The 27479-nt window shown below is 39.1% G+C and overlaps 2 protein-coding genes and 2 long non-coding RNA genes across 5 annotated transcripts in view; 2 read left to right on the top strand and 2 right to left on the bottom strand.

Annotated features, from left to right (window-relative positions):
• The window catches only part of SLC30A9 (solute carrier family 30 member 9), a 31064-nt gene extending 28094 nt beyond the window's left edge, over positions 1 to 2970 (bottom strand). The window contains exons 1-2 of one of the 2 annotated variants that reach the window (XM_068188954.1): positions 2742 to 2970; positions 737 to 913 (exon numbers count right to left, since the gene is read on the bottom strand). In XM_068188954.1, coding sequence (XP_068045055.1) covers positions 737 to 913; positions 2742 to 2838 — 274 coding nt within the window. In that variant the 5' untranslated portion in view covers positions 2839 to 2970. Of the gene's footprint in view, positions 1 to 736; positions 914 to 1621; positions 1750 to 2741 lie in introns of those variants that run through there. The other variant, XM_068188956.1, reaches the window with a different exon arrangement.
• Positions 2971 to 11715: 8745 nt separating this feature from the next.
• LOC137473166 (uncharacterized) lies at positions 11716 to 20378 on the top strand. Its single transcript, XR_010998631.1, has 2 exons — positions 11716 to 11856; positions 19858 to 20378. It is a non-coding gene; the product is annotated as an uncharacterized lncRNA (long non-coding RNA).
• Positions 11970 to 21490, bottom strand: TMEM33 (transmembrane protein 33). Its single transcript, XM_068188969.1, has 8 exons — positions 21399 to 21490; positions 21243 to 21307; positions 19865 to 19959; positions 19247 to 19434; positions 18216 to 18283; positions 17342 to 17475; positions 15370 to 15453; positions 11970 to 13973 (listed from the first exon to the last, which is right to left on the bottom strand). The coding sequence occupies exons 2-8, from the start codon at positions 21297 to 21299 to the stop codon at positions 13844 to 13846; spliced, it is 756 nt and encodes a 251-aa protein (XP_068045070.1). The 5' UTR covers positions 21300 to 21307; positions 21399 to 21490; the 3' UTR covers positions 11970 to 13843.
• Positions 21491 to 23448: 1958 nt separating this feature from the next.
• On the top strand, positions 23449 to 26283 carry LOC137473167 (uncharacterized). The gene is made up of 2 exons (XR_010998632.1): positions 23449 to 25192; positions 26063 to 26283. It is a non-coding gene; the product is annotated as an uncharacterized lncRNA (long non-coding RNA).
• Positions 26284 to 27479: the final 1196 nt, after the last annotated feature.

The raw sequence follows: 27479 nt of genomic DNA, 5'->3' as shown, positions 1-27479 counted from the left end.
AAGAAAGAGAGCTTTCATTTTGAAAAGCATCTGTTATCTCCTAAGCACAGTCTTCCGAGCCTGTATCTGTGCAGTCCCACAGTTAATAAGCATCAAAAATAGAGGATGTTACAATGAAGCAAGGACAAGACACTTCTGAATTTCACAAGCACCTAACAAGCACAAGATCAACAATCGAACAGCAAGGAGGGTCAGGTTATGCACACTGTATCAAATGTTTAATGTGAATGCTGCAGTTCTAACAACTGTCAGATTAGAAAGCTACAGAAGTTGAAACAGCTCAACCTTCTTTACCAGTCATTTATAGCCTGGCCTTGAGATGCCACAATGCTCAACAGTGGCGCTCATTCAATCTTTATCATTAATGCCTTTGACACAACACACCAGAAATACTACCAAAAAATTCAAATAAACAAGCAAAGTTGTGAAAGATGAGTAATACATTCCATTTCTTATCCCTTAAATTACTTAAGCCCTTTCAACATCCACATTTTTTCCATCACCACTTTAAATTTGATTACTCTAAACTTAAACCCTTAAAATATCAGAATGACTAAGAAATAAATTTCAGCATTCCTCCCTGCTTATGCATTTGAATTTCCTATATAGATACCCACAACCAAAAATACTAAGAATTCTGCAATCATAATATCATACAATAAAAAAACCCCAGTTATCAGCAAATACATTAAACTTTTACTTTTTTTTAATCCTCTTTATTGTAGCTTAGTACTACCTGTTTCAACTTTATGCAGGGTTTCTCCACGGGCTGATCCATTTGTATCTTCAGATCCAAGATCTTTCTTCTGACCATTGGAGGTATAAACTCTCACTTGACTCATCAACTGCACAGGCAGGCGATTACATGGTAGAATATAAGACAGGCTCCCACTTTTCATTGACACTTTCCATCCTAACACAGAGAAGAAAAAAAGCTGTTTCAGTCAGCCATTTTGGAAGGAAAAACAAGGGAAAGCAGTCCTGCTCTAGCAGCATAAGTTATGGGAAGTTAGCTTGTAAGCACTGACCCACACTTATTTTACCCATGTTTATGAACTCCAAAATGGGAGTACATAGCATGCTTTCACTACCTCCCTTCAAACATCCACTTCTAAATTTCATTCTAACACTAGAGGGTTTTTCCCACACTCCAGTATGCATTTTTCACAGAGACCTCTGTATGATCTTAAGGGTTAAAAAAAAACAAAACCAAAGGTATTTGACAAGACTGGCTTTCTGACACATTGTCTTATTCTAGTCATACTGCCTCAAAGTCTTTAAAAACCATATATTGATAAAAGAACAAATACAGATCACTACAAAACCATTAGCCAGTGCTGCCATTTCATTTCACTCTGTGCACACTCTGTACAAATCATGGCTTACTAATGAAGAAAAACTGAACTGTGTATTTTGCAAATAACTGCAAATTATACAGTTGCTAGAGAAATCACATAGAAAAGCAGACAACATTTTACAGGGAAGTGTCTTAAATTTTGCAGCACTCACAACAGACAAATTACAAGATAAATATGCAAAAAGTCCATTGAGAAACCACCCTGGGTAGGCAATCTTCCATTTCAAAATACTAGCCAAAAGCAGAGCTTCAGTACAGACCAACCTGTATTAGCAATCAGTTTCTTTTAGGGAGCACAATACTTCTGTAGAGAGGGTAAATAACACCTCCAACCAGAAATGCAGCAGGGAAACTGCTTTGAAAACACTCACTAAAAAATAAATACATTTTTAAAAATAATTAAGAGGTGCCAGTAAATAAAGTCATACAAAGCATGAACACTTAACCATGAATAACACAGCTCTCACAAAAGAAAAAAAAAAAAAACAAAAAAAAAAAAACAAACAAAAAAAAACCCAAAAAAAACCAGAACTGTGCATTCTGTAAAAGTCTGAACAGCTTTCCTTTCTTTTTCAGTCTTCTGCACACCTGCATGTCTACATGCACCAACCTGAACCTTACTGAAGGAAAAATTTCCCCAAAAAAAGACAGCTCTTACTGACAGATGTCACAATGTGACAAAAGCCCTTAATACTGAACTCAACGCAGTTCACTGAACTTACTGATTAGGAATTTATATAACCCTACAATAAATACGTGGCACAAGATGAGCAGTGTTCTTTCCTAAGCTTTGGTCAGACTGGTGCAGTTAAAAGGGGGAAACTTAATCAACACATTTATTGGGCATTTTTCTTTCTAATTCATGCGCACATAAGAAACTGCTAAAGAAAAAGAGCATTTGCTGCAATTTAACCGTGACTACACGAAAAGGGGCAAAAGTGCTCAGAAGTCAAATTCCACGAGATCTGTGGCCTAAAGCAAAAGCCAGGGCTCGCTCCTCGGACCAACACAAATCCTGTAAGGCCGTGCTATATTTTCTGTAATTACTGCAAACTTCGGCCCGGCCCGGGCATGAGGCGCCTGCTCTACGTCAGACGGGGCTGGCAGAGCCCGGCCGAGGACAGCCCGGCCCCGCACCGCGCTCGCAGAACACTCGCACGTTTTCCTTCCTTTTACAGCCGACCCTCAGAAAGCAGCCGGCGCTCCCCGGACCGCGGGTGCTCGCAGCCGGGAGCGGTACTACCGCCGCGGGAGGGACCGCGGCTGCCACCACCGCCTGCGAGCGCCGGCACTCGCTGTGCCCCAGGCAAACGCGGAGCTCCGTCACCGCTCCCTACGAGCCCCGGCCGGCGCGGGGCAGCGGCCCGGGCCCCGCAGGACTCACCGTGGCAGGCGCGGGGCCGCGGCGCCGCCTGGCACCGCAGGTACAGGCGGTAGAGGCCGCGGCAGCCCCGCCGCTGCGCGGCCAGGGCCGGCATCATGGCGGCGGCCGCTCGGCAGCGGCCGGCAGGCGGGCGGCGATTCGCATCGGCGGAGGCCGGCGCGGCTGCGGCGGAGCCCCGCTGGCCCGGGCGGCGGCGGTGGCCGGAGGCCGGCGGTGGGCGGCGCCGCGGCACCCGGATGTACGGGGGCACCGCGGGGCCGCCGCTGACTCACCCGCCCCGCCCGCCGCGCCTGCGCCTGGCCCGGCGAGCGGGGCCGCGTCGCGCCGGGCAGGGCCCGGCCCGCGGCTCGGCCCCGGCCCGCGGCTCGGCCCCGGCTGCGGAGCCTCGGGAGCCACCCCCGCTCTGTTACTGTGCCTGGTGGAGGGGCAGTACATACGGCTACGTGTAACAACCGTACGCGCGGTGAATTTCTTAGCGCAGGTGTAAACACATTAGAGAATTTTTTTAATAGGGGTCACAGAAATAAATAGGTTGAAAAGACCTCCGAGATCATCGAGTTCAATCTATGGTCGAACACCACCTTGTTGACTAAACCATGTCACTAAGAGCCACAGCCAGTCTTGAGGACCTGCAGGGAGGGTGGCTGCACCACCTGTCTGGACAGCCCTTACCAATGTCTAATGACCCTTTCTATGAAGTAATTCTTCCTGATGTCCAATCTAAGTTTCCCCTGGCCCAGTTTCAGACTGTCTTCTCGTCCTGTCACTTGCTATCTGAAAGAGCCCGACTCCTAACTGGCTACAACCTCCTTTCAGACAGTTGTAGAGAATGGTAAGGTTTACCCTGAGCCTCCTTTTCTCCAGGATAAATACCCCCAGCTCCCTCAAAAACTCCTCACAAGACTTGTAGTCCAGACCCTTCGCCAGCTTCATTGCCTTTCCCTAAACATAGACAACATTAAAGCATGTACACTAAATCTGTTTGCATGATTTCTAGATGAAAATGTGGTCCCCTAGCCTAAGCCATCCCCTAAAATGCCCTTCCCAGATCAGTGCTGATAAAATGAGATTTAAAATGATGTCTTCCTCCAGGGAGTGTCATGTGGCTGATCCTATACTCCAGGGTTGTAAGGGCTGCCATGCCCAGCTGTGACACCTCCTGCCCTGCAGCCTGGCTCAGGACCATGCCTGTAATCAGTCCCACTCGTGCTGTATTGCACTATTTTTTTTTTCCAGTATAGCTTTGATATTGGTTTACATGACTGAGAAAATGTCTCAGGCTTCCTTGTCTTCATTTGCACACTGGGAGGAACATGGGAGCTCAGCAGAAGTTAGGTTGATAGGGAATTTGGATAATTAATGTACCTGATAATCCACAAAGCATTTGATCTCGGAGGAGAGTTATTACTGTGCCTGTCTCTAACATACAGAATTAGATTTTAAAACAAAGTTTGTTGGCACATCTTTACCAGCTGCCTAGTGAGCAGCATTGCCAAAACAAGTTTTCCTAGAAGCCCAGGGGAGGCAGATTGAGGTAGAATACTTCCACAGAATAATTAACACTCATCTTCCCAGTAGTACAATTGCAACCATACCACATGAATCAGAAGTATTGCAACAGATGCTGTATCATTAAGTACCAGATGTACAGCACTGGAATTAAATACTAAATTGACAGCAAGTTGTAAAGTAGCACAGGTGAGGTCAATGTTGGAGTCTAACATGCAGCAGATATATTTGCTGGCTGCTTGTTTTTTTTTTTTGGCAAGAGGGTAACAGTAAAAAAAAAGAGAAAGAAAGAGGAGGTTAAGAGTTCCCTATTTTTTCCCCTATGTAAAGATGTTTCAAAGCATATAGAAATTCTTGAAACATTTGTACCTGAAGAGTCACTGCTATACTCTAGAAGAGGTACAAAGTTTAGGTTTATTGTTTCCTCTCTAAAACCAAATGGAACCACTAACTATTTCATATTCTTTTATCCATCTGAATAACTGAAATTGTTTTGTCTGGTTTTGGCACTGTAAGTATGAAACAGTAAGGAAAATAATAAAACTGGAATATCACAGACAGATTAATAGATACTAAGTGTGGTGGTCAACCAGGATTTATACAATCAGCTGCCGTGTGTGATCCTTTATATTAGCAAACACTGAAAACTAATGGAGACAAAAAGCAAATAAAAGAGCATCAATACCAGCCTATTCTGCATGGGACAGCCAAGTACATAAAGCAATTGATAATGAAGTACCAAGAATCCTGGCATGTAGCTGCAGCATCCTAAGAAAAAAATATCAACCTTATTTATGAGCATCTCAACCATTAGTTATCAATCACTAGCAATGAACAGAGAAACATCCTAAATTGTATGGTATTTCAGGACATCCAGACTGGCTACTTTAAGCCTGTATTTCATAAAATCAAGTTAGTAAAAAAATAAATGTAAAGTCTCATTCACATTCAAGTTGCTAAATGCTAAACTGATAAAAAATATTATTTATATATATCATGCTTGTACATGGGCTTTTGTGCCACCTGAACCTTTGTCTAAGGGACCAATTGTGTGAAGATCCTGGTATGTTGCTCATAAGAGGGGGGGAGACTTGCTACCATATCAATCATTTCCTCAGGCCTCCTTTTGCAAAAACTCTAGAACCCTCTTTTATACAGCATATTACCTTGCCTACAAAAAATTATAGGGTTTATAAGTTGCCTTACCAGGTCTTCAGGAAGAACAGGGACTATGTTTACAACCTTTTAAGATTTAGAACCTGTTTTATGGAGACACTTGAAAAGTTTACACAGAACTGGTTGCAGACCAGGAAAGACAGGTGACTGAATTGAAATATAGGTCTTTGAAAACTTTTTTCCTCATCCCTGTTTATTTAAAATAACTCAGTAACTGACTGTATTACTCAGGCTACAACAGTTCATCATGATGAAATTCTCCAGTATTACTATCTAGCAAGAAATATGTGACATGTAAAAGCTAATAAGAAATGAAGGATTTTTAGTGTTCCTTGTATGAAAAATGAAGTAATATAAAGCAAATTTTATTATCTTTTTAATCTGAAATTCATTAAATATTTCAAGTTCATACAGTGGAGAGAGACTTACAATGTTCCCAGATCCACTGGAAGAGCTGATGGTATTGACTTAATACAGTTTAAATTACTCTTCAGGATTCCCATCATATTCTGCCTTGTGGGTCTCTCATATAGCATAGCAAGGGGGGAAAAGGGAAAGACTTTTGATTTTTGTACCTTTTATGATCCTAACACAAAGCAGCTACATATAAACAGTACAAAAAAAGTGTGAATACATAATGTCCAGTGATCCCAAACAGCCTTTAAGTTTTTATGCAAACCATTTAAATTCACAGAAAATGAGACAATATTTTGTGACAGGCAGATGCACAAGGGGAATAACTCTTCTGAAGCACAGAATGGTGCATCTTGAGAAGCTAGCATAACACCACTCTGAGTCATGCAGCTCTGTAAAGCTATTTCATGGTCACTGGGTGAAAGATCTACATACACAAAAAGTATGTTCATTTCTGGCACATGGATAAGTGTTTTCAGTTATTCACATGCAGTTCATTCACCTTAACATCAGCAGTCATCTGCAGTTTCTTAAACTGGGGGCAGCAGTCCTCAATCCCAGCAGCAGCTAGTGACTGCCAAAGGACAGTAAATTGTGAAGAGGCATCATTCTCCTGAGAAATATAAATGGAAACTTACTTTCCTTTAGCCAATAGACTCAGGAGGAGCACATTACATTACTAAAATTTTTAGCTTCATAGTTGCAAACGAGCCACTAGATGTCAGTGGCTTGGAATAAAATTAGCACATGGAGGAAGAATTCTATTTCATTTCAAATGGATAAATCATACAATCAAATAAAATTTCCAGCCTCTGAGTAAGGAAGAAGAACTCAAGGTTAGCAGCACATACCTTCATCCAAAAGCAAGAAAGCTAGCTTTAAATATTTCAAAACAATACTAGGTACATAATACATAAAATACTGAAACAACTACTCATTCTCTACAGTTATATACAGACATGCATAAGAACGGAGGAAGCTTCTTGTACCGGCATCCAGCTCTTGCTACTCCACTCGTCCTATAATTTCTTGCATGAGCCAAGCAAGGGCCAGCTTAAAAGCAGCTTGATTCTTTTGCTGGTAAGGAAAAAAAAAAGAATTACAAGAATGTGAAATAAGCTCAATTAGTACTTTTGAAGTGCATATTAGAAACACCTGTGCAAGAATCTTCTTTAACAGCTAATTCCCTTAAAAATGTTTAACTCTCTGCAAAGAGAGAAGGATGCCAGAGGATAGCAAGAGGCTGTTTCATCATGAAGTGCAAAGTGTATTACCACTTCCAAATAGGGGGAAAAAACCCCAAAGTACTACATTTTATTTAGTTATTTATCTACATGTATATATACACATCATCCACTCACAGTACATACATATTAATACCACTGAATGGCTTACCTCTGCCCCAGAATGATGTTAAAAAACCTGAGATCATTAGAAATGTGAATAGAGCCATTGGATGCTCAAACATATGCGGAACGTGATGCTTGTTGCTGTACCTGTAGTTTTCTAAGGCTTCAATATTTCTCTGTATTATGCAGTTACACAACTGAAAATGCCACTACACATGAAAATTCAGAAAGTCAACATAGATTTCCATCTATCATCATAAAAAACTTTTTATCCATGGCTTTGATTTAAACTTTATCACTGAAAGGATTCACAATTATTTTTGTTGTGTTTTAGTCAGAATCTAACTGAAGTTGTTACAGCAGAAAGTATGTTGAAAGGGATCGTAGTATGGACACATCTGTTTAGTCAGATTGTCTAGATTAAAAACAAATCCAAAAATATTAAAATACTAAGTTACATCGTGTTATAACTTAATACTAAGTTATATTGGGTTCTGTGCAAACATACATCAGGACAAAACCTCATGAGCTGCACATACAAAGTCTTCCCCCAGATGGCCAAGAAAAAAAACATAGCAAAGCAACATGGAAAGATAAAAGCCAAAAAAAAAAAAAGGCCAAGAAGCCCAGATTATTTCTTTCTTTACTTTTTCACTGCATAACTTTCAAACATAAGAGAAGAACATGTAATTCCACTGCAGCTGTTTTCCATTTTAAGTAAATCAAGATTAGACTGCCAGCTCCTGAACAGTGTGGCTATTTCAACAGTATTTCAACAGAGAATAATTTATACATAATTTACTTGAAAATTTAGCTTGAAAATTAAAGTACTATCTAGAGGATACTGGTGACATGACACCATGAATGGTGAAATAGGGTTTGTGACAGCCACAGAGCATCCAGCAGGATTTCCAGACATCTTTATATCAGAGAACTGACTCTTGGAGTGTCCTGTGTAGGGCCAGGAGCTGGACTTGCTGATCATGACTGGTCCCTTCCAATTCAGCATATTCTATGATTCTGTGATTTTCTGTGTTCTCATTCTTTTTCTCCCCATTCTTCTACCTTTTTTTTCTATTGCATTTCTACTTTCATGAAAACTGTAGTTGATACTGCTTTAAATCCTACAGATAATCCAGACCTGCATCTTTTACAATTTCTGATTTTCAGCTTCATTTTCCTGTGAAATATCTGAACTGATGCATCATCTTCATCTAACATACTTTTATCACTGCTTCTAACACTGGCAAAGTAACACGAGTGAATATTCACAGGGATACATATAGAAAATGAAAATATGATCTGCACTTGTTCCAGGAAAGCAGTTTCCTCATGTCAAAACACAGGTATACAACTTTCTCTGCTAACACCTGCACTGAAAATATGGCAGTAGACTGGGCACATAGGTAGATTTTTTTTCTACAGGACTTGGTATAATCTATGCCAGATAAAAAGCAGAATACTTCCAATGAATTAATGGAAGGGATCAGCTCTTTTTTTTGTTTTGATATACACCTTAATCTTCCTATTTCTCTAGAAAAATTAAATGAGTGGCTGCAGTAGCTCACTGCATTCTGCACTATTCTAAACACATACACAAAAGAACAACACCCAACATGCACCTGGAACACTTAATACAAAGCTGTTGGTCAGTAACTCAAACTCACTCAGAGATTTAAACTTAAATAAGTGCTGTTTTGCAACACACACTGGTAATATTTAAAATCCAGAAGAAATACACGATTTCAAGAACATCAACAAAACAGTAGGTATCAATACAGAAAACTATTTAATGTTTCAAAATAAATATTTGACATACAAAGCACATACAGTGAAAAAGGGTCACAATAAATTACAAATGGAACTACTTGCTCATTCACTGAGAGAAGCCCTTGGTATTTCCAATTTCATACCATCAAATTTATCATTCTTGCTGATTTAAGCACAGCACTGAACAAATATGGATCCCAGTGCTTTCTTTCACAGGTACTGGTATGGATAATTTACTGCAGTGATCCAATTTGAAAATCAGTAGGGACCAGTAAATCGCTGCATAAAAGAAAGAGCGAATGAGGTGCTTTTCCCTTAGTGTCAGCAGCCTGCGATTATTATGTTTATTAGATTTTCTTGAAAGGGCTTCACATTTTCTCAAATATGCAGGAGAACTATATTTCCCCTCTGAGCCCTTACATTAGCATTTTGTGCCTCAGTCCTTGAATACAAGTAAAATATGAATTTTCAATTAATTTTAAGTTTATACCATCTGGATGGCACAGAACCAAGCAATGAAACTCCCTTACCTGCACAATATCTGCCATTCTCACAGAGCTAGCTTCTGCAGAGAAGTTAAAAAGTAATGCTGAGATTTCATGAAAAAGATTTTTGGATCCACATTAAAGATTAAATTCTATTACACTATCCATACTGATATATTTCCATCTTTGGAATAAAGAATTGCTTAAGGTTCTGTCTTTAAGAGGTGCTTTAAAACAGCAAGGCCTGACTATTCCTGTGACATTAAGAAAATTATAGTGCTACAGAAGTTACAATAAAAAGATACACTAACCAATTTCAGCGTGTATATATAGTTTAACCACAAGTAGGTGTAGCACAGCAATTAAAAATTATAGACAAATCAGATTAGCATACCCTACGACCATCTAGCACATTAAGGGTGGGATCTTACTCTGTTGCATTATTTTTTGTCAGAGATGATGATACAAGGGCCACACCGAGCATTGCACATGAAAATCAATTTTGACTTTAAAAGAATGTGTTGTTCTAGAACACTATCTTCTTTACCCTTAATCTGAGCACTGTAAGGTACAGCACTTTTTATCTGAGCAATGTAAGGTACAGTACTTTTTAAAGTGTTTAAGACCACAGGTACAATAATTTTAGGAGCAGGACTAACAAGTCATATGTAGAGCAGAAACAAAACAGTTTCATCTGGGCACTTGTCCAACTCTTTTCTATTTTACTGTTCTCCCAGAACTCTTACACAAGGCAAGTGCTCTTTCCTTCCATGTCTCCATTCCTGTCTTTAAAATGGGTAAGAACTTCACAATAAACACGGCATCTGTACAGCAAATGTTGCAATACAGGTGCCTAACGATAAAAGGGTCTAACACAGACTGTACAAAATAATTTGCTACATTATTTGTTTGGACAGTACAATCACATACATAGTTAGCAGCTCCAAAACCGTTGGAAGAAATAGTGGCTCATAATTACAATAATTTTTATTTAAATCCTTACAACATTAACAGATATTGCTCCACCTAAACACCCATCAAAGAAAGGAGCAAAACATAAAACTGACAGAAATGACAATATATGTATAAAATCAAATAAAAGGCAATAAAGGAGAGGATGGATGTATTGGTGAGTTACTTTGTGTAAGAAATCCTAATTGGCATTAGCTACTGCAACAGACTAAATGGCTCCTGATACTTTATCTACAGATGAAAACAGATGTGTTAAGCTGGAGCATCACTTCTACAGAAAGCTTGTACACAGCAAGGGGTTGGTCTACCCACAGAATCTGTGCAACAGCAGTTAACTTACAAAAGCTAAGATGACAAAAAGCAATGAGCAGTATGATTTATACCAGTGGAATCAATTATCACATTAGGTAGGAAACCTTTCAGTAATACAAAAACTCTTCTGCTTCATTTTGGGATTGGCAGGCACTTTATGGTCAGTTGCAAAATTTCTCTACAGAAATCAGACTTGTGTCACAGCCTCTGCATCACAGCTAGCTGTTGACAGCATAGCAGCATGAACATACAGCTCTCTTCACCAAAAAAACCTCAAACTATCAGGACACTACCAGCATTTTACATTTAATTTAATCATTAGAATAAAAACAGTCACAAACTGTGGTAAGGAAGCAGGCTCAAGGAGAGAATGTTTTTGCCAGCATTGAGGAAACTCGATGTTATCACTTAGGCAGCTGAAAGGCTACAGTAAAAATCAAAGTTGATGCAGAGCACAGGTCAGTTTCCCTATTTATTTGGCTTGAACATTATTCTTACAATATTGTTCCATGTTTTCTCAGCATGTCAGAGAAATAAGTTTTACCAGGCCACAAGCTGCTCATTTGTCAAGCAAAGCCAAAAATATGCTACTAGCAAAACCAAATCAAATCCCTTTTATGAAATTTCCTTTTTTTTTTCTTCCTCATTTTCAAGACTTAATAGAAAGAGATTAATTCAGTATTCACATCTATGTTCTACTTCACAGCACTGTCTTCCAACCCTTTACTCACAGCATTGTCATTCACTTACTCCTTTTAATCCTTCTCCTGCATTCATTGAGTTGGATCTCTACTTAGCATCCTTCAGTTACAGCTGCATTATACTGGATCCAGTTTAGACTCCTCTCTAATTTAGTAACATCATGCAATTAGGGAACATAGAATGCACCCGTAGCAGCAGTCAGACCACACAAATTTGCTCAGAAGTAACATGTTATTTTGCTTACTGTAATTACAGATTTATTTGCCTTCCACTCCCAGTATGGGGGATCAACTTAGATGACCAAATTCATTTTTACATCGCAGTGGTGCCAACAGCTGAAGAGAATCTGATGTCATTATTCAAAAAACACATCATGCAACATGACAGAGGGTCTAGAATCGTGCTGAGGAACTGAAACAGTAATAAGTAGGTCTGAATTTTTCTCTGATTAGATACCATTGTTGCAGTGCTTATTCTTGGGTTAGGTTTTGAAGGAAAGGCCATAAATTTTTGCACTTTAGAAGGCAAAAATTCCCTATAAAGTGATTTAGAAATGCACAAGACATTATATCCCAATTCAGAGGCAGCAGTGGGAATATAGGAACATGCGCACATACACACAGGACAGCATTCTGCTCAACTTCCAGGTTCAAGCATCAGTAAGTTGTGTTAAAGAGAAAATGAGCCTGAAGAGCCTAGCGAGTTACATTTAACACTACTTTTATTGCAGTAGAAATTTAGTTTTTATCAAATTCTCAAATTACAGGATATACACATAATCAATCTCATTGCAAGTCTTTAGCAGGTGTAGAGCATTAACTGCATGCAGTTGCTTCTGCAGTGTGCGAGTATTCCATAAATAGCTAATCAAGTTCAGAGAGCAAGACAAGTAATCAAAGAATATCATATTCAATTACCAACTGGTTCATCAGTACCAAGAGGTTGAGCAAAAAAAAAACCAGAAATAAGTTTATAAATACATGGCTCTGATCTAAAAACTAATACAACTGGAAAGTCGGAATGATATCCGTATCACAAACAAGACAACTCAATAGTTACAGGAAAATACTTTGCTTCAAGGCTGTTTTGGAAACTGTTTTCTCATAAGGTTTCTCTGACCACGGAAGAATAGTTGAGTGCTACAGAATTTTACAAAAGGCCAATGAAAGCCCTTTAACTTTACGCAATTAGAATACTAACACTAACTACAGAAAATTCGGCAAATATTTTGCCTTGAATTTCTGGAAAAAAGTTGTGTTCAGACAGTATTATTTTTCCATGACCTACCCTTCAGCTGCTGGGTGAATGCACAACCAGTGTAATTAATTCATGCACTTATTTAATATTCAGCTCTGTAGTCATGACACTGGCTTCAGATCAGTTATCGGATGGATTTATGCCAAGAAATCCTACACCCATTTGTTTCAGAAGCTGCCTAAACAGGTGCAATTCTTTATGCAAATTTCTCATCACAATGAGGGTCTCAGAAACTGGAATAACAATTTATACAGAGCTACCTACAGATTAATTGTCTAAAAAGCTAACATGCTTGAATTACTGCAGTCCCACATTTGTGTGGACATGAGAACAAACCTGCAATGACTCTGCAAAAGTTACTTCATTAACATTGATTAGATCATTTGAGACATGGTTAGAAGTTCAAGCATTGCATCTTAGTCTTAAAATCCTACAGGTCAGCAGTTTGGCTTGGTAAAACAACTTGTTACGATGAGAAAACTGCACAGAGTTTTCTGTGATCAGTCTTGGTATTTCCTCCAACAGCGTAATGTAAGATTATGTCACAAGGTAGAGACATGGGAGAGTTCTTTTAAAGTATTATTAATAAAAATAGCCTCTCGCTCAGAAAGCAGTGTTATCTCTGTCAGCTTAATAGATTTCAATCCCTTGTGTTAACTTCAAAGTGGGCTGTATTTCTACACTGAGTATTGTAAACTGGACAAAATAGCTCTACAGATACATTTAGTAAGCAGAAGAATACTGTCCAAAGTGTACTGCATAGGTATATGTATCAACTGCTATCCACTGGAGACATCCGAAAGTAGCTATAGTTCCAACTAACATAAACCTAGTGAGCACAGATCTCTTATAATAACTTTCAATCAATCTCAAACAATCCTTGATTAAAAAAAAACAAAAAAACCCCAAACTTGTATGATAGGACATGTTTTAGGTAGGATGCAGCTACTTTTTTCATCAATTAACAACACAGCATGGTTAATTTAAGTTTCTATTATTTGTTTTTGATATGCTAAATTTCATATTATCTCCAAGAAAAGCATTTATGTATTTTTATACACCTGGAGTGAAATCAGTGTAAAACCAGGAATTTCCAATCATCAGCAGAAGTGTCAGCTGCTCATAATGTTCACAAAACACGAGTGCCTGAATTTGGCTATGCAACAGTTGGTGCCAATCTGCTTATAAAGGAAATGCCACTGAGGCATAGTCTTCTTACAAAAACAGGGCACGAGGGCTTCGTTATTAAGTGTTCAACAACAATCCTGAGCTCGGTGAAGAGAGTCCTGAAAAATCAGATTTAAAGACAGTTTTAAAATCCTACAGCATTTATCAGAAGTACTATCCACATATTTATCAGAAGTACTATCCACATATATCTTTTTCATTAACCTCTTTTCTCAGTATCACACTCACATGCACATTTTAAGTTAATTTCTTTAGACCAACTCAGTACTGCTTCCAAAAGCTTCAGAATTCCTGACTTTTAAACATTAATATTTTAAGTAACTTTATCCTAAGCTGGAAGTTACTGAGCTAGACACAGCAGAAAAACTCCACCTTCAAGCAAAAAAAAACAAAATAAAAAAAAAAGAAAGACTATAAAGGCTACACAAGCACTATAAAAAAGAGAAAAAGGAATAATGCTTTATCATAAATAGTGTAAGGAGCTGGGAGGCTATTGTGGTTGTGCTACTTCTTGGCAAAATGCAAGAAACCTGCATGGCAGAAGCAACTATTAGAAGACAGACATGAGAAATAAAACCCTCGTCACCAATTTCCCTTAAAACTACAAAAATGCCAGAAGGACATTTTGGATAAACTAGTTCTACTGAATGTCAATTTTAGTATTGTACAGCTTAAATTATTTTTAGATACCAAAGTAGTAAAGCAACTTCATAGATGTTGTTGGTGTTGTTAAAAATAAATATATGTAGTAGGATGGAACAATTGATTTCTTACAAAAATAGGGAATAGAAGACAATTAAGCTTATGATTCTCACACATGTCTTTGCATATTGTGGCAGCCAAAGCCATTTTCTTGGCACTCTAGCAAGTCATTTTCTGATCTAGTATACTGGAAACTTGTTCACAAAATCTTATGCTATGCAATGCTCCTAAGAAAACTTCTAAAAAGCACTCACCTGAGAAAACACTCATAGGAATATTTATGATTTCAAAGTCTAAAGCAATAATATTGGCTTGACCAACTTACAAAATCAGTAAGGTTCTATTTCAAATACAATTTGCTTTATATAAGAATTTAACTAAAGAAGGTAATAATGAACATGTTTAAGATCATCCACAAAATTTTTCTCTCCTTATTACATAAGTTTTTAAGTGCCTATTCATATTTGGGCTTAGCCTCAGATGTACCTAGAATCAAAAAACAAGGATATCTCTCTGATAATGAAGACTATCTATTCCCAAAGTGTAGTTTTAATTACACAAGCATGTTCTGAAAGCTCCCATTCAAGAATGGTGGTACTTTTCTGATCACTTACATGAAATAAATCTAACCTTTAACCAGCCAGGGTTTTATTTAGCATCCAGGTATATTTCACATTCTACAACTGCCATTTACAGATGTAGTATTATGAGTACATTTTAGAATGAGTAGTTTCTGAATGCCTAAGCACCATGCAGTTTAACGCTAACTTCCAAAATCAATTTAGTACTTACCGACAGTACGGATTTCGCCGAGAAGAGTAGCGTAATGTAAGAAACCTATAGTAAATGAATGGCTGGAGCAGACTCCCTTGTCCACTGAAAGAGAATAGTTCAGTAGAGCTTACTAGTGACAAACAAAAAACCAAAACAAAACACCAAAACCAGGAATTTTTAAGAATATTTTTTTTTAAGAAAAGCAAGCAAACCACTTGTACTTTAGTACATAACTATATACTTAAAAATGCGGAAACATTATAGAACAAAACTGCTCAATGAAGCAGTTAAAGTGCTATTCTTGTATTGAATTTATATTTATGAAGTGTTTTTATATGCCTTATTTCTGGTGGTGTGCAAAGAATCACAGGAATGATGGTGAACATGTGTTCCATAGCAAGAAAACACTTGCTGGTAAGCCCAGAAACTGGCTGACATAAGCAGTCCAGTTACAGTGACCCTGTTCAATCTAATTGCAGCACTTTGAATATCTGGACCATATTTCCAGCATCATATTTCTTTTGCAAAACTTCTCAGAACACACACTGCACACAATTACAGATATATAATGAGACTTTAATGCCAAGCTAATACCCAGTTATTTCAGTTACTGTGAAATTAGGCTTTAGTATTTCACAAAATTGCTGATTGACATGGCTGTGCTGTGAAATAGTGGAAACACAGCACACAAACCATACACAGTGAAGCACAGAAATGCCCTAAGTTTTAGTGACTGAAGCCACTTTAAATAACACATTATTGAAAAAATTCTGTTTGAATTTAAACATGATGATAAGTAAGTTCCAGTGAGTAAGTAATAGCAGCATCTTTAGGCAGAAGAAAAATATAAAGTGTAAGTGAGCTACAGGAGGGAAGAAAGAGGAAATCTTGAAACCTGTACAGTATTGACAAACAATTTAATATGCTACAACATTACAGAACAAAATCTCACAATAGCTGCATTTAGCAAGTCAATTATTTTAAAGTTTGGCATATGACCTTTTACAAGCTTCAGTATCTACCAGACGACATATCAAGCAGCAATATTTCACATACTACATCCTCCACAGGGAGGCAAAAGAAAAAAAAACCAAAAAACTGTACTAAGTTCAAAACACTTGAAAGTTTCAGATACTGGATAGAGTGTATCTGTCAGCTGGTAAGTGGTCTCAGATGGAATACAATCCTTGAGGGCTGAAGCATTAAAATGTTCAGCTGATATATCAAAAGATAAAGACAAATTATGCATCCTATCCAGAAGATAAAGCCTCCCTTCTACTGCTTATGAGACCACTTAAGACAAATGTTCCCACTATGCTAGAACTTGTACAGAACAAAGGCTGCATTCCCCCTCCAAATATTAAAAGGCAATGACCCAAACTTCTGTGACTGGCAAGTCATTATGCCTGTACAACTTCAGTAGGATTCCAACATGTTCAAGATCCCTAAAATTACTTCAACAGGCAACACAGCAAAAAAAAATCAAATGGAATAAAAAAACCCAGAAGGGTCACTGCTCAGAAGCAGCATAGGAGAATGCAACCTACTCCTACTTGCACACTTTTTGCATAATGAAACTGTGCCATTTAAATTTCAGGAATCTAATTGTCAGGAATAAGAGTTCACTCTCAGTGAAGCTGAAGATCTTAATATTCTACTAAACAAACCAAAATTAAACTTACTGAACAATGTACTGATAGAAATGTAGGCGAATTCAAGTGTCAAGCCAGAAAAACTCCTATGTGACTCATCACCCACGCTACGAAAGGGAAGGTTTTTTGGTGCTCAGTTACATCATAGTGAATGCCTTTTGATGTCAGGATGCACCAACTTAAGAAGCCTAAGAATCACTTAAATTTTATTTGAAGTTCAAGCCTTTGTCAACCAGAACCATACAAATGGAGTACTATGAGCCACAGAGAACTCATTTGCAAAAAGTGGTCTTGTGTAGCAAGTTTATAGTTACTTAAATATTTATCATTATTCTTACCTGAAGAGCATAAAAACTGTAGCTGGCATCAGGAAAATTTCATTACAAGCAATGAATTTTAGAATATTCTGTTGATTAGCATTCAGTTTCTCTAAGAGGTTTCTCAAAAAGGGCAAGCTATTTGAACTTCGTGCCTTTAAAGAAGAAAAAATTATTTACAGAAAACATAAAAGTTACATCTATCGCCATTAATACAGAGAAAACAAAATGCAAACAATTGCTATTTAACACCCATTTCAACATTTTAAGACTTCATCAGAGAGATGACTTCATTCATTGAGATTAATATCCTAAGAAAAACTAGTACAGGCTTGAACTCCATAATTTACAGAGTTCAATTAAAAGCATCAGATGTTGCAATTCCCTCATCCACCAATTTTAGGTTCAACTGCACAGAGACAGCCACAAGCCTTGTTCAGTCCACTAGGAGGAAGTGCCCATGGTAGCATGACAGCCCAGTTAGGAACACCAAAGCCTGGAGTTACGTTAAGATGCACAAAGCAGTGCATTGAGCTGCAAGTCCAACTGGCAAGTATTTTGCTTGCTCTCACCCTGTTACTTTATTTTTTTTATTTATTTTATTTTGTTACTTTATTACTGAAATAGAACAATAAAATTCAGAGGCTTTGGTTTAGCTTGAAAAAGACATGTTTTAAGTTTCAACTTAACTGTTCCACAGATTTTGTTTCCTTCAAAGAAATTTTAGGAAAAATAATTAGTGACAAAAATAATTAGCTGAGAGCCTATATTACAGTTTCACTCTAATTCCTCTAATGCAGCCAAAGAAAACCAAACCAGAGCTACAACTCAAACCTGTTTATAAACCCCAAGAATGCTAACTGTATTAATTATAACATATACATATCATACTTACATCAAGAACCTTCTTTGTGTATGTGGCAGCATGAAGCAAAGAGAACAGCAGAACTGGAAAAATACTCACTGAAGCAAGCCATAAGGAAAATTACAGGCTGTGCAAGTGCTTCATTTCTCCATGATGTTATACTACACCAGTGATAGCTTGATGGATCTTTGCAAAAGTATGGCAGGAATGACCTATACTGGATGAAGATATGTATAAGTCTAATACCTATATTTACAGCTCTTCCTTCTGTTTCTTACACCTCTTTGCTATGCACTTTTATTAACTTCACAATATGGGTGTCTGCAAGCATGCAAAAGTATAACACACCATTAGACACCAGTGTGCTTCTACTGAAATGCATTCTGTCTGCACAGAAGGCACAGCTGAGCTTAATACTCAAAACCTCTGAAACACGCAGTTGTAGTTTTTGTTACAAGATGCTACAAAATTAATTTCTTTGCCAAAGAACATGCAGTTGCCAGCCATTCCAATTTTACAGAGCAAGAATGTAGACATTTCTCTGCCAGAAAGATTTTAAGAGTAGGACATTAGGCGTACATCACGTGGCATAAAGAAATGTCAGCTCTGACATGTCACCTTTGACAATCCACAGGAGCAAATTTTGCAGCTTTATCGGTTTAATAACTTATCTGAGAAAATTATTACTGAATAATTATCTCTCCACATGATGCATGTCTGCTACAGTGAGAAGACATGTATCAACCCTGCACTGGCAATCAATGAAATACCATCTTCTCCAAATATCACTGGAAGCTGGTCATAAAATCCACCAAACTTAAGCCTCAAAAAAAAGAAAACCTAAGTAGCCAGAGAATGCAGTGCTCTAATTATAGAGCTGATTAAACTGAATATGGATCAATCTACATAAGCCTCTCATATTTTACATGGAGTATGTTCTATAAATAGCAAACATATCAAACTAGTTCAACTAGTTTTTCAAATCATGGCAAATGTGATGAAAAGAATAATGTTTATAATGTATTTTAAAACATTAGCAGGCTAGCACAAGAAAAGGATACTTGTAACAGGGTAGGAATTCACAAAGATAAGGGAGTACAACAGGTAATGGCAGCTGTCCTCCAGCAAAGCCTGAGCCAGAAATGCCCTGCTAAGCTGGAAGTGCGGTAGCCTTTGGTGTAATCGGAGGGCACTGGTAAGAGCATTTGCCAGCAAGGCACGCTGATAAAAGCTTGCTGCTTCATGCAACCTGCAAATCATCAGAGGAGATGTTACCATGTGAACCAAGCTCAGAAGTCTTCTACCTTTGAGAATTGCATCACAACTGAACAAGTATTGATTTATATTATTGTACATAAGCACTGTTCCCAAAAAATAACTCAAAAGCTGTTTAACACTACTGCATGTGCCTAAGACAACTCAATATAATACTCCATTTACACAAAAAATCATGCATTTACTACTACTTTACATTTTTTCAATACATTTTCCAAACACATCTACAGGTGTTTCAAACCAATCTAAAATATGTAAGCTATTCTGACAAAAAGCATCCAAGTAAGCTGAATAACAGCAATTTACCTTACAATTAAGGTAAAAAGGAAAAAACAATTCTATGCAAAGGGAATCTAGTTTGTTTCTAAAATTTTAATGCTATTTTACAATATTATAGTACATACCCTAGAAGAGGCAGGACAAATAAAGCTGAGCAGTAAACTGTGAACAAGCGGGAAATCCACATTGCTGTATCCAACTTGTTAGCCATCAGAAATTGCTATATTGGAAAAGAAAAAAAAAAAGACCAACCCCAACAGAAGTTGGTATCTTAATACTTGCATAAAAGGAACATTCTTCCCAACTTTATTAAATTTCAAGTCTTTCTCCAACTTCAAATATAAGCAAATTATAGCTTGAAGCAGAAAGCTTTTTTTTGTTCTGTGATACTTGGCTCATATGATGCTACTATATGTTAATAACTCAGCTTCCTCAGAACCAAGAGGCTCCTTTGTACATTACAATCAAACACAGTGGTAAGAACTTCTAGAAAAATAATTTTTCTATCCAAATACGCCTCCCTAAACAGTCAGCTTCACAAATATTATCATGTAGGGTCTCTAGACCTGACTGACTTTTGCTTCAAGCTTTCTTTTAGAATTCAATGCACAAATCTGGGGCTAAATCTCCGCAATTCTTAGTGATAGGGGGAAAAATACAGGATCAGGTAAAGTTAGTGTAACCACATTACAAGGAAAGTGGCATCGTTTTGGCTTACATGTTCCTGGCCTTGAAAAAGCAAAAAACCTTTCACAGTACTCTGCACCTCTCTTCCCTAACCACTGCCCTGCTCAGTCCTGATATAGCCAAAGCGCCAGAAAGACTCTAATGAAACACACAAGGCTTTTGACTATATGTGCATCAGAGTCAAAACAACAGCCTCCTTCCTTCTGATAGAGTTCATCTTTTTTTTCCAAATTTGGACCAGCTTTTGAAGATTCCTCTTTTCCTCTATATTTCCAGGGCACCTCTATGGAAATGACCAGAAACCTACAAGCATCTTCAATATGATTTCGTATCTTACTTGCACAATATAACTACGGAAACGGCATGAAGCTGTGTCAAGGCTAGGTTAGATTATCAGGAAAAGGTTTTTCACCCAGAGAGTGTTTGGGCACTGGAACTGGCTCCCTGGGGAAGTAGTCACAGCACCAAGCCTGACAGAGTGCAAGCCTTTGGACAATGCTCTCAGGCACACAGTGTGACTTCTGGGGTGTCCTGTGCAGGGCCACGAGTGGGACTCGATGGTTCGTGTGGGTCCCTTTCACCTCAGCATATTCTCTGATTCTGTGAACTACAGACGCTAGCACACTGAATTACTTTCAATTCAGCCATTTTCAAGAGCGGCGGCACACGAACAGCAAGCTTCCAGGCGGAAAGCGAACGCTGCTCACGCCTGCCCGCAGCCGGGCGAGCAGCGCCTCGCTGCCATCCCAGCGGGACCCCCCGCCGCCGGAGCAGCACCGCGGCCGGCCCGCGCCCCCAGGCCCGGCAGCTCCTTACCACGGCCCCGCCGCCGGCCCCGCCCGCCATGGGCCCGTTCTGCGTGGAGTCCGCCATGGCCGCACCTGCGGGGAGAGAAGCGCCTCAGTTTGTGGGACACGGGGGACCGCAGCCGCCGCCTCCCGAGCTCCCGCTCCCGGCCCGGCCGCGACCCACCGCAAGCGCCACACCGGGCACGGAACACGCTCCGGCAGATCCGCACTCCCGGATGCGGCCGGACGCCACTTCCCGCGGGCCGCGGGCTGCCGGGCAATGTAGGCGGTGACTGGGATGCTCCCGACGGCGTCACGGGCCGGCGCTGGGAGGCAGCGCGGGCATGGCGCGGCGGGGATGGCGGGGGAACCGGCCCGCTGGGCAGGACGCTGGGCCTTTCTCCGCTGTCCACAGTAGCCCGGACATCAGGTGCTCGGCTCCGTCTGTAGGCTCTGTTCAGGGGCACTTGCGTGTGCTGACAGCAACAACATCAATGCTCGCTTCGGCCCCTCTTTGAGGAGCGTTTGCTCGCTGAGGGCCGATTGGATTTCCAGGGCTCTGGGCTCTCGCCATAGCGACCTGGCGAGGCTCAGTGCTGAGCATCAGCAATATAAATGGGAATCGTAGCGTCACAGGACCCATGTGGGGCGCTCCGCAGTTCCCGGTGCTGCGGTGGCCGGCGGTGTCAGACAAAAACGGTGCAAGGTTGTACCCTTGTGTTTTAGTGTCATCGCTTCCCTAGAATGTAAGAAGCGGGGGAGGGAAGCCCAAACACGCGCCTCTTCAAAGCCACGTTGGCCTAAAGACTGTCAGCGGTATTGTGTTAAAAAGCGGCGTTTTTGAAACAAATTTCTGAAATCTCTGGTCAATAATCATCAATCCATAAATTAGGGAGCTTTACTCAGGTTCCCTAGAATGTAAGAAGCGGTGGGGGGGAAGCCCAAACACGCGCCTCTTCAAAGCCACGTTGGCCTAAAGACTGTCAGCGGTATTGTGTTAAAAAGCGGTGTTTTTGAAACAAATTTCTGAAATCTCTGGTCAATAATCATCAATCCATAAATTAGGGAGCTTTACTCAGGTTCCCTAGAATGTAAGAAGCGGGGGGGGGGAAGCCCAAACACGCGCCTCTTCAAAGCCACGTTGGCCTAAAGACTGTCAGCGGTATTGTGTTAAAAAGCGGCGTTTTTGAAACAAATTTCTGAAATCTCTGGTCAATAATCATCAATCCATAAATTAGGGAGCTTTACTCAGGTTCCCTAGAATGTAAGAAGCGGGGGGGGGGAAGCCCAAACACGCGCCTCTTCAAAGCCACGTTGGCCTAAAGACTGTCAGCGGTATTGTGTTAAAAAGCGGTGTTTTTGAAACAAATTTCTGAAATCTCTGGTCAATAATCATCAATCCATAAATTAGGGAGCTTTACTCAGGTTCCCTAGAATGTAAGAAGCGGGGGGGGGGAAGCCCAAACACGCGCCTCTTCAAAGCCACGTTGGCCTAAAGACTGTCAGCGGTATTGTGTTAAAAAGCGGCGTTTTTGAAACAAATTTCTGAAATCTCTGGTCAATAATCATCAATCCATAAATTAGGGAGCTTTACTCAGGTTCCCTAGAATGTAAGAAGCGGGGGGGGGGAAGCCCAAACACGCGCCTCTTCAAAGCCACGTTGGCCTAAAGACTGTCAGCGGTATTGTGTTAAAAAGCGGCGTTTTTGAAACAAATTTCTGAAATCTCTGGTCAATAATCATCAAACCATAAATTAGGGAGCTTTACTCAGGTACAGGTATATCAGCAACCTCTGACAGAAGGATGGCACAAAGCAGAAACAGCCTTCTGTTCGCTCTCCAACATGTAGCTTAGGTAATTTGCAAGGTCTTGGAAAGGTTTAATCCTCCCTTCATTAATCTTCCCCTTGCCTTTAATATTGCTTTTTTTTTATTATTTGTGCCGGATAGCTATGTGAACATATTTCTGTTCTCAGTTGGAAGCCTGCAACTCGTCTGAAGTGGCATCAAAGCAAAAGAAAACAAAATGCAGGCCTGACGTCTGACACCTTTGACTTTTGTCTGCTATGGCTTCATGTAGTTGGGCTTCTGGCTTTCTCTCAGGGATGTGCAGCAGGTTCCCCCTCCTGGCAGCACGGGTTACAGGACAGCAAGCCGTCTGCTCCAGGTTCTAATCGCTCCCAGAGGCTTTCAACTCAATCACTCTTCAACAGGAAGGCATCCTGTGACCAAGGATGCTGGAATCAACATCTGCAATCAGCCTCATTTCTGCCTTATGGTGATTAAACCTGAAGATTGATTGGAAGACACTCAGCAAGAATGTGTAATAAAGTTGGTTGACAAGAAAGGAGCAAAAGAGTCAGCTGATAGGGATTCTAATAGCATAACAATTACAAATAATCTAAGCAATCTTAGGCTAGTTAACACTTTTAAATTGAAGGTGCCGAACCTGATTTCCCACTTCTCTCCCAGCCATTCAGCTCTCATTTAGGTGACTGAGAAGTAGACACACAACTACCTCCTACTTTTAGGTGATTTTTCTGCAGGTGGAGGAGACTCGACTAAACAGCAGTAGAGAATTAGGACTCTCAGTGTGTTTACTGGGCGTTTTCAGGTGTGTAATAAAAAAATTGACAAACATTTTTGCTAAACCAAAATAAAGACTTCAAATATAGCCCAGTAAATTCAACTTGAACCATTACCAGATTAGTATATTTCAAAATGAAATATTGATATATCCAGATTTGTTTAGATGCAACCAAAACATGAAAACCGCTGAATGATTAACTGAAATGTCACAAAGGGGAAAAAAACCTGGCCATTGTTCAAGATTACTTGTATTTCTTAAATGAACTTAGGATGACAACTCCATGTCTTTAGCAAGAGTACTTCTTCATTTCTTAGCACTTATCATTTAGGAAGTGCTCAATACTCTTTTATGCAAAGCATTAATTTTTAGATTCTGCTCTGGTCTCTTGGTCGTAACAGCAAAAGTTGTCTTTCATAATTCTGCCTTAATTTCATTTAAATAGAATGTTAAGCCATTATTTATTTCTGAAAGTTAATGGATTTTAAAATGTCATACTTTGGAAGATTTAATATGAAACATCCCTCTTTGTCCTTTGCAACTAGTCCCCTTTTCCTTTATACCAGTCTTTGTTCTTCTGACTTTCCCCCTTTGTTCTGCACCTGTTGTTGCTTCTTGTTTGATGTAGTCTCTTCTGTTGAGCACTTCAGACCATGCTACTGTTTAGTTTAACTTGCAGGAAGACATTAAATTATATTTTTAGAAATCAAATGTCAGCTATTGGCTCCTCCTTTACCCAGTTCTCTGCTATGACATTACTGATTGAGCTGAGAGGAGGAGCAGAAATTGATCTGTGTGTTATTAATGATTTTGTTTCCAGCAGTTGTAAGAGGATTCTTCCATACCATCAAGGCACCCGTTTGCTTTCATTGGTAATTGATAGTTCAGATATTTAGAAGAGTATCACTGTAATTGCTGAGGGCTTATCTCTCTCATTAGCAGTACAGTCCCATTTCTCCACTGTGGCAGTACAACACAATCAGCACAGACACAGCTGAAATTGTAACTAGCACTTCCATGTTTTCCCCCCAAAAATGCATACACCTATCGGAGAATTACTGACAGTAATGATACCTGGGGTCTGCTTGCTCTTAATTTAAAAAGTTCTGGATACAAAGGGGTATATTTTGACCTTTTATGCCCAGATATATACATCTACTTCCACTAATTCATTTAATATCTCCTGGGAAAAAAAATAAAGCACCTTAGTATGTCTGCAACGTAAGTCACACATTTTAGAATTATATGGAATAAAATATGAATGCGGTGCTTGACGTTTGTTTAGCAAGGCTGAGACTGAAAGGCTGAGACTCTCCAGAGGCAGTGCAAGTTTACTAATGCTCACATCACCATGAATTAGATGAAGTTCAATGGAGACTTTAGGTCAAAGTGGTTAGTAATTTACTTGTAGGCACACAAGCAGTAGCATATGGGTAGAAATGGAATATATAACTCCAGAGCAGCATTGCTGGTTTTCTTCTTAGTCACTATGTGTTTTTAGATGAAATCATACGCAAAACTCCATAGGCAATTCGAAGCCAGTTTGAATATCCAAAGCAGGCTCTGATGGTGTTTCAGATGAATTACTGAGAACCTCATTGCAGACACCATGGAAATACTTTATAAACAATAATTCTTTGTCAATGCATTTTGACAGCCATAATAAATGCTTTATAGAAGTAGTATTTTGCATTAAAGGTTGTTTTAAATTTGAATTTTTTATTGTCTTTTTAATGGCATCACCATCACAAGCATGCAATCTCCAGTGGCGTCAGTTCTCAGTCATTTGAACAGATGATGGTATAGCATTGTTTAGGTGGTGTTCATCACCTTGCAGCAAGGGACACTTGAGGTTCAAATAATGATTTATCTCTTTTGTCCTTGTTTTGAAAGAAGGTACTGTTACTAACATCTGTATGCAATTTTCATTTATTTCAAATAAAAGAGAGAACATTCCTCCAAGATTGATAGGATTACAGTTCCTCATAGCCAAACTAGCTCCATTATTTGTGTCAGTAGTGTATAATGCAAAGATAAAATAAGTTTTTATGCAATGTTCTAATGAACAATTTGATTCTTGTTTGAGGTTATCTCAAGCTGGCTATCCAAATCTCAAGAAACAATAAAGGACATTGGGTAAATGCCTGTTACATTTTTCAGAAAAAGAAACAGAAGTCTTCTGTCTCTACCAGATTGCATTGTGATTTTTGCTGGATAGTCTGTAGCAATATCAAATATGTTCTTTTTTCTTTTCCTTCGCAGCTGGAGTTTCCATTTATTCACTCTTCCTGGAAGCATTACCCTTTTAATTACTGAGTGTGTGCCAAAGCAGTGAAAAAGAGAAACCACAGTTTTTGAAGATGTGTGAAATAGATGTACAAAATTCCTTTCAGTTGCTTTCTGTGTCAGCATTTTCATAATTCTCAGCATTTTGTTATATCCCTATGTTATTAAAATAAATGACACAGGAGCTTCAAGTGTAAGCTGAAGACTGTACAAAGAAATATGATAACTTCATATATGTCTTTTATAGGATTCAAGGCATGGCACAAGGATTGTCATGTGATTGAATCAGAGAGCAGCCTTGCCAGTGTATTTTATTTGCAATGTCCTACCCATTAAGGACATGAAAAATATTGAAAATTTAAGAATGGAAAGAAAGATGGGCAAGTGTTCCTTTAAAAATTAATTAAAGGAAGATTAGGAAGAATTTAGAAATCTGCAGCAAGAGACTATATCAACAAATGGAGGAACATAGTGAATTATAGATGTAAACCTTCGACTACCTGTAGTGCTTGATTATAAATACCACAGCAGGAGAGATTGATGAGCATCATCTTGCAAGCTCAGAGAAGTATCTGAAAGTGTATTGATCAATGCTGAACTCAGTACTGGGTTTAAATGGCTTCCTTATCTCATACTGATCACAGGCTACAATGAGGGAATCAAAAGAGGATAAAGGACAAAACCCCAAACCTGCGGGCTTTCCCAAGAAAAAGTTCTGTTACAATGCAAAGAATGTTAGCTCTATCTATGCAGAGAAATGTGAAATCTGAAATCAAGTCATTCACTTTTCAAAATACTGTCTGTTACATGATCTGAGCAAAACACCATAAAGATTGATGACAGTAACACTTAACATGGTTCTGCACTAATAACTAAAAACTAATAACACTATAATCTGTGGTCCTGGTTTTTTCAGCAGAGATATTATTATTACATTCTGCCACTCGTTCAGTGCAAGCAGAAGTTTGCAGATAAATAATTTGGGTTGCAAGCTGTATAAACTGAATAAAAATGAACCACTGAGAATTATTTTGGCTTTTATCTGAAGGTGACACAAGCCAAAGGCTTCTTTTGACACAAGTGTACGAGTCAGTATGTCAGGAATCCCATCCCATTCACATACAAAAGTTTTCTCACACAACTATAACAAATGAGCTGCAATTTTTTGTTCTCTGCACCCACAAAGCTGCCTCTGGTTTCATTTACAAGCATCTTTAGACCTTTGATCATGTCTGTCTGCATAATTTGTACTCTTACCATCATTATAAATGTCCTAGGTGGCAAAGATATACAGGTACATATAGAAGACCTTATTAAAACTGGTGGAGGCTTCAGAGAAAAGCTTTAGATTTGGGGCACTTTTTTACACAATCCAGTATGTTTTCCTAGCCAG

This window comes from Anomalospiza imberbis, chromosome 4 (genome assembly GCF_031753505.1).
Source record: "Anomalospiza imberbis isolate Cuckoo-Finch-1a 21T00152 chromosome 4, ASM3175350v1, whole genome shotgun sequence".
In the NCBI taxonomy this organism is placed as follows: domain Eukaryota; kingdom Metazoa; phylum Chordata; class Aves; order Passeriformes; family Viduidae; genus Anomalospiza; species Anomalospiza imberbis.
Note: the sequence above shows the minus strand (reverse complement) of the source record. Positions and strands in the feature narration are given on the sequence as shown.